At 44.9% G+C, this 8,057-nt stretch overlaps 1 protein-coding gene across 1 annotated transcript; it reads right to left on the bottom strand.

Annotated features, from left to right (window-relative positions):
• Nucleotides 1-603: 603 nt before the first annotated feature.
• Nucleotides 604-1,104, bottom strand: LOC138909766 (uncharacterized). Its single transcript, XM_070200979.1, has one exon. The coding sequence runs from the start codon at nucleotides 1,102-1,104 to the stop codon at nucleotides 604-606; it is 501 nt and encodes a 166-aa protein (XP_070057080.1).
• Nucleotides 1,105-8,057: the final 6,953 nt, after the last annotated feature.

Genomic DNA, 8,057 nt, shown 5'->3' with positions numbered 1-8,057 from the left:
TTATGAGTGAAACTCTAAGCAATACCTTCTCTCCCTCCAGGTAAGAAATATCACGAACCTTCCGATCGGCGTAACACTTCTGTCTAGACTGTGCCATGCGAATCTGATCCTGAATCAGCTTAACCTTTTCCAAAGCATCATGAACCAAGTTAGTACCCAATAGCCTAGCCTCACCCAGCTCAAACCAACCAACATGTGTCTGACACTGCCTCCAATACAAGGCCATATACGGACCCATCTAAATAGTCGATTGATAGCTATTGTTGTAGGCACACTCGGCAAGCGGATAAAATTGATCTCAAGAACCCCCGCAATCCATGACACAAGTGCGTAGCATATCCTCCAATGTTAGAATGGTACGCTCGGACTGTCCGTCCATGTGAGGGTGAAAAGATGTACTCAACTCAACCCGTGTGTCTAACTCTCATTGCACTGCTCTCCAAAACTGAGATGTGAACTGCGTGCCCCGATCTAAAATTATGGGGTCTCAAATAGGTATGGATATCTGCTCCGAATCTCTGGCTCGGTCTCCCAAGTAGCCTCCTCAACTGGCTGACCTCTCCAATGCACCTTTACTGAAGCTATATTCTTTGACCTCAACTTTCAATCTTGTCGATCCAGAATGGCCACCGGCTCCACATAAAAAGTCAAATCCCCATCTAGCCTAAATGTGCCGAAGTCCAAAAGATGAGATGGATCACCAAAATACTTCCGGAGCCTGGAAACATGAAACATTGGATGAACACTCCATAGTATGGGTGGCAATGCAAGCTTATAAGCCACCTCTCCAATACTTCCCAGTACCTCAAAGGGACCAGTATACCGAGGGCTCAACTTTCCCTTCTTCCCGAACCTCATAACACCCTTTATGGGTGAAACTCTGAGCAATACCTTCTCTCTCTCTAGGTAAGAAACATCATGAACCTTCCGATCGGCGTAACACTTCTGTCTAGACTGTGCCATGCAAAGCCGATCCTGAATCAGCTTAACCTTTTCCAAAGAATCATGAACCAAGTCAGTACCCAATAGCCTAGCCTCACCCAGATCAAACCAACCAACATAAGACTGACACTGCCTCCAATACAAGGCCATATACGGAGCCATCTAAATAGTCGATTGATAACTATTATTGTAGGCCAACTCGGCAAGCGGATAAAATTGATCCCAAGAACCCCCGCAATCCATAACACAAGTGCGTAACATATCCTCCAATGTTAGAATGGTACGCTCGGACTGTCCATCCATGTGAGGGTGGAAAGATGTACTCAACTCAACCTGTGTGCCTAACTCTCGTTGCACTACTCTCCAAAACTGAGATGTGAACTGCGTGCCCCGATCTGAAATGATGGGGTCTCAAACAGGTGTGGATATCTACTCCGAATCTCCGCCTCGGTCTCCCAAGTAGACTCCTCGACTGGCTGACCTCTCCACTTCACCTTTACTGAAGCTATAATCTTGACCTCAACTTTCGAACTTGTCGATCCAGAATGGCCATCGGCTCCACATAATAAGTCAAATCCCCATCTAGCTAAACCGGATCACCGAAATACTTACGGAGCATGGAAACATGAAACATTGGATGAACACTCCATAGTATGGGTGGAAATGCAAGCTTATAAGCCACCTCTCCAATCCTCCCAAGTATCTCAAAGGGGCCAATATACCGAGGGCTCAACTTGCCCTTCTTCCCGAACCTCATAACACCCTTTATGGGTGAAACTCTGAGCAATACCTTCTCTCCCTCCAGGTAAGAAACAATACGAACCTTCCGATCGGCGTAACACTTATGTCTAGACTATGCCATGGGAAGCCGATCCTAAATCAGCTTAACCTTTTCTGAATCATCCTGAACCAAGTCAGTACCCAATAGCCTAGCCTCACCCAGCTCAAACCAACAAATCAGAGACTGACACTACCTCCAATACAAGGCCTCATACAGAGCCATCTGAATAGTCGATTGATAGCTATTGTTCTAGGAACACTCGGCAAGCGGATAAAATTGATCCCAAGAACACTCGAAATACATGACACAAACGCGTAGCATATCCTCCAATGTCTGAATGGTGCACTCGGACTGTCTGTCCATCTTAGGGTGGAATGATGTACTCAACTCAACCCCTATGACTAACTCTCGTTGTACTGCTCTCCAAAATCGAGATGTGAACTACGTGCCCCAATCTGAAATGATGGGGGTCTCAAACAGGTGTGGATATCTTCTCCGAATCTTCGGCTCGGTCTCCCAAGTAGCCTCCGCGGCTGGCTGACCTCTCCAATGCACCTTTACTAAAGCTATGTTCTTTGACCTCAACTTTCGAACTTGTCGATCCAGAATTGCCACCGGCTCCACATAAAAAGTCAAATCCCTATCTAGCCTAATTGTGCTGAAGTCCAAAAGATGTGCTGGATCACCGAAATATTTACGGAGCATGGAAACATGAAACATTGGATGAACACTCCATAGTATGGGTGGAAATGCAAGCTTATAAGCCACCTCTCCAATCCTCCCAAGTATCTCAAAGGGGCCAATATACCGAGGGCTCAACTTGCCCTTCTTCCCGAACATCATAACACCCTTTATGGGTGAAACTCTGAGCAATACCTTCTCTCCTTCCAGGTAAGAAACATCACGAACCTTCCAATCGGCGTAACACTTCTGTCTAGACTGTGCCATGCGAATCCGATCCTAAATCAGCTTAACCTTTTCCAAAGCATCATGAACCAAGTTAGTACCCAATAGCCTAGCCTCACCCAGCACAAACCAACCAACATGAGACTGACACCACCTCCAATACAAGGCCTTATACGGAGCCATCTAAATAGTCGATTGATAGCTATTGTTGTAGGCACACTCGACAAGTGGATAAAATTGATCCCAAGAACCCCCTAAATCCATGACACAAGCGCGTAGCATATCCTTCAATGTTATAATGGTGCCCTCGGACTGTCCGTCCATGTAAGGGTGGAAAGATGTACATAACTCAACCCGTGTGTCTAACTCTCGTTGCACTACTCTCCAAAACTGAGATGTGAACTGCGTGCCCCGATCTGAAATGATGGGGTCTCAAACAGGTGTGGATATCTACTCCGAATCTCCACCTCGGTCTCCCAAGTAGACTCCTCGACTGGCTGACCTCTCTACTTCACCTTTACTGAAGCTATAATCATGACCTCAACTTTCAAACTTGTCGATCCAGAATGGCCACCGGCTCCAAATAATAAGTCAAATCCCCATCTAGCCGAACCGGATCACCGAAATACTTACAGAGCATGGAAACATGAAACATTGGATGAACACTCCATAGTATGGGTGGAAATGCAAGCTTATAAGCCACCTCTCCAATCCTCCCAAGTATCTCAAAGGGGCCAATATACCGAGGGCTCAACTTGCCCTTCTTCCCAAACCTCATAACACCCTTTATGGGTGAAACTCTGAGCAATACCTTCTCTCCCTCCAGGTAAGAAACAATATGAACCTTCCGATCGGCGTAACACTTATGTCTAGACTATGCCATGGGAAGCTGATCCTAAATCAGCTTAACCTTTTCTGAATCATCCTAAACCAAGTCAGTACCCAATAGCCTAGCCTCACCCAGCTCAAACCAACCAATCAGAGACTGACACTACCTCCAATACAAGGCCTTATACAGAGCCATCTGAATAGTCGATTGATAGCTATTGTTGTAGGAACACTCGGCAAGCGGATAAAATTGATCCCAAGAACACTCGAAATACATGACACAAATGCGTAGCATATCCTCCAATGTCTGAATGGTGCACTCGGACTGTCCGTCCATCTTAGGGTGGAATGATGTACTCAACTCAACCCCTATGACTAACTCTCGTTGTACTGCTCTCCAAAACCGAGATGTGAACTACGTGCCCCAATCTGAAATGATGGGGGTCTCAAACAGGTGTGGATATCTTCTCCGAATCTTCGGCTCGGTCTCCTAAGTAGCCTCCTCGATTGGCTGACCTCTCCAATGCACCTTTACTGAAGCTATGTTCTTTGACCTCAACTTTCGAACTTGTAGATCCAGAATTGCCACCGGCTCCACATAAAAAGTCAAATCCCCATCTAGCCTAATTGTGCTGAAGTACAAAAGATGGGATGGATCACCGAAATACTTCTGGAGCATGGAAACATGAAACACTGGATGAACACTCCATAGCGTGGGTGGAAATGCAAGCTTATAACCACCTCTCCAATCCTCTCAAGTACCTCAAAGGGGCCAATATACCGAGGGTTCAACTTGCCCTTCTTCCCAAACCTCATAACACCCTTTATGGGTGAAACTCTGAGTAATACCTTCTCTCCTTCCATGTAAGAAACATCAAGAACCTTCCGATCGACGTAACACTTCTGTCTAGACTGTGCCATGCGAAGCCGATCCTGAATCAGCTTATCTTTTTCCAAAGTATCCTGAACCAAGTCAGTACCCCATAGCCTAGCCTCACCCAGCTCAAACCAACCAACCGGAGACTGACACTGCCACCAATACAACGCCTCATACGGAGCAATATGAATACTCGACTTATATCTATTGTTGTAGGCACACTCGGCAAGCAGATAAAATTGATCCGAAGAACCCCCGCACTCCATGACACAAGCACGTAGCACATCCTCCAATATATGAATGGTGCGTTCCGACTGTCCGTCCATGTGAGGGTGGAATGATGTACTCAACTCAACTTGTGTGCCTAACTCTTGTTGCACTGCTCTCCAAAACTGAAATATGAACTACGTGCCCCAATCTGAAATGATGGCGTCTCAAATAGTTGTGGATATGTGCTCCGCATCTCCCGCTAGGTGCCCCAAGTAGCCTCCTCGACTGACAGACCTCTCCACTGCACCTTTACTGAAGCTATATTCTTTGATCTTAACTTTCGAACGTGCCGATCCAGAATGGACACCGGCTCCACATAATAAGTCAAATCCCTATCTAGCCGAACCGTGTTGAAGTCCAAAACATGAGATGGATCACAAAAATACTTCCATAGCATGGAAACATGAAACACTGGATGAACACTCCCTAGTATGGGTCACAATGCAACTTATAAGCCACCTCTCCAATCCTCTCCAGTACCTCAAAGGGGGAAATATATCGAGGGCTCAACTTTTCCATCTTCCCGAACCTCATAACACCTTTTATGGGAGAAACTCTGAGCAATACCTTCTCTCCCACCATATAAGAATTATCACAAACCTTCCAATCGGCGTAACACTTCTGTCTAGACTGTGCCATGCGAAGCTTATCCTGAATCAGCTTAACCTTTTCCAAAGAATCCTGAACAAAGTCAATACCCTATAGCCTAGCCTCACCTAACCCAAACCAACCAACCAGAGACTGACACCGCCTCCCATTCAAGGCCTCTTACGGAGCCATCTGAATACTCGATTGACAGCTATTGTTGTAGGCACCTTCGGCAAGCGGATAAAATTGTTCCTAAGAACCCCCAAAATCCATAACACAAACACGTAGCACATCCTCCAATATCTAAATGGTGCGCTCCGACTGTCCATCCATGTGAGGGTGGAATGATGTACTCAACCCAACCCGTGTACCTAACTCTCGTTGCATTGCTCTCCAAAACTATGATGTGAACTGTGTGCCCCAATCTGTAATGATGGGGTCTCAAATAGGTATGAATATCTGCTCCGCATCTCCCGCTCGGTCTCCCAAGTAGACTCCTCGACTGGCTGACCTCTCCACTATACCTATACTATAGCTATATTCTTTGATCTTAACTTTCGAACTTGCCGATCCAGAATGGCCACCGGCTCCACATAATAAGTCAAATCCCAATCTAGCTGAACCGTGTTGAAGTCCATAACATGAGATGGATCACCAAAATACTTCCATAGCATGGAAACATGAAACACTGGATGAACACTCCATATTATGGGTGGTAATGCAAGCTTATAAGCCACCTCTCCTTTCCTCTCAAGTACCTCAAAGGGGCCAATATACCGAGGGCTCAACTTACCCTTCTTCCCGAACCTCATAACACCTTTTATGGGAGAAACTCTGAGCAACACCTTCTCTCCCACCAAGTAAGCAAAATCACTTTCCGATTGGCATAACACTTTTGTCTAGATTGTGCCGTGCAAAGCTGATCTTGAATGAACATAACCTTTTCCAAAGCATCCTGAACCAAGTCAGTACCCAATAGCCTAGCATCACCTAGTTCAAACCAACCAACTGGAGACTGACACCGCCTCCCATATAAGGCCTCATACGGAGACATCTGAATACTCAATTGATAGCTATTGTTGTAGGCACATTCGGCAAGCAGATAAAATTGATCCCAAGAACCACCGAAATCCATGACACAAGCACGTAGCACATCCTCCAATATATGTATGGTGCGCTCGGACTGTCCGTCCATGTGAGGGAGGAATAATGTACTCAACTCAACCCGTGTGCCTAACTTCCGTTGCACTGCTCTCCAAAACTGAGATGTGAACTGCGTGCCCCAATCTGAAATTATGGGATCTCAAATAGGTGTGGATATGTGCTCCAAATCTCTCGCTCGGTGTCCCAAGTAGCCTCCTCGACTGGATGACCTCTCCACTACACCTTTACTGAAGCTATATTCTTTGATCTTAACTTTCAAACCTGCCGATCCAGAATGGCCACCGGCTACACATAATAAGTCAAATCCCCATCTAGCCGAACCATGTTGAAGTCCAAAATATGAGATGGATCACCGAAATACTTACGGAGAATGGAAACATGAAACATTGGATGAACACTCCATAGTCTGGATGGCAATGCATGCTTATAAGCCACCTCTCCAATCATCTCAAGTACCTCAAAGGGGCAAATTTATCGAGGAATCAAATTTCCTTTCTTCTCGAACCTCATAACACCTTTTATGTGAGAAACTTTGAGCAATACCTTCTCTCCCACCATGTAAGCAACATCACGAACCTTCCGATCGGCGTAACACTTCTGTTTAGACTGTGCCATGCGAAGCCGATCCTGAATCAGCTTAACCATTTCCAAAGCCTCCTGAACCAAGTCAGTACCCAATAGCCTAGCCTCACCCAGCTTAAACAAACCAACCGGAGACTGACACCGCTGTAACTCCCCGGAAAACTTTGAAGAACTTAAGTATAAAGCCCTGTAAAATATGCAAAGAAAATAATGTTTCATGGATAGTGTGGGAACCATGTATATGATTCTAAGATGTAAACATGTTACATAGGCACGTGTTATATGAAAGGCATGGCCTGAAGAGTATTGATAAATGTGTAGGTCTCTCATGGGAGACAAGAAGTTATGAAAGGAGAGTTGATTGAACCCACAATGAGAAGACCCTAGCACTATGAATGTTATAAGAATCCTAGGAATGTGCAAAGTGGTGTTACACTCCAAAAAGGATATTGACATGAGGGAGGTTGATCCCAAGCCTATGTAGCTGAATAAGAGTAGAGAACGTATTAGGTTAATACCATGGTGACTTAAATCTCCCTAATAGTCGAACATATATATGAGGGATAGAGACGTGAGACATATGTCCATGAAGTTGCTAAATTCAAGACTTGTGTCAAAATGTGAATCATTCACCCCAAGTGGGGGAGGAAGGGCCATAGAGAGGCCACTTAAATACAATGAAACAAGAGTAAGACCATGTAGCTATGATGTTTGAATATTTTATTAAAGACAGGTGTAGTCTAGAAAAGAGATAATGGGTAACATGATTCTCTTTAAGGATATGCTAATGATAGACGACTAGTACCCCAAAAAGGTGGAAGGTTAAGGAAGGTAAATTCTTCATACATGGCAATATGAATGATAGGGTCAACGATCCTAGAAACTAAGAGTATGTTTACAAAGGGATTTTATACTTGTTATGGGGTCAGGAACAATGGAACCCAAGGAAGTAATATAGGTCAAATGTGAAAGGTTGCAAGTTTTTAGAATGAGTTAATCACGGATTTGCGATTTAGCTAAACCTCTAAGGCCTTAAGAAAGACAGAACGAGTGGAAAAGATAAATGTGATGTTATAATAACCCAAGAGTGCATCGGTACTTGATGGAGAGTCTCTTAAG

Source organism: Nicotiana tomentosiformis, chromosome 4, assembly GCF_000390325.3.
Source record: "Nicotiana tomentosiformis chromosome 4, ASM39032v3, whole genome shotgun sequence".
Lineage (NCBI taxonomy): Eukaryota > Viridiplantae > Streptophyta > Magnoliopsida > Solanales > Solanaceae > Nicotiana > Nicotiana tomentosiformis.
This window is presented reverse-complemented; position numbering and strand designations above follow the sequence as displayed.

Bases quoted from the DNA above. Each gene is read 5' to 3' on its own strand.
- LOC138909766 (XM_070200979.1), bottom strand. From the start codon at position 1,104: ATGGCTCCGTATATGGCCTTGTATTGGAGGCAGTGTCAGTCTTATGTT.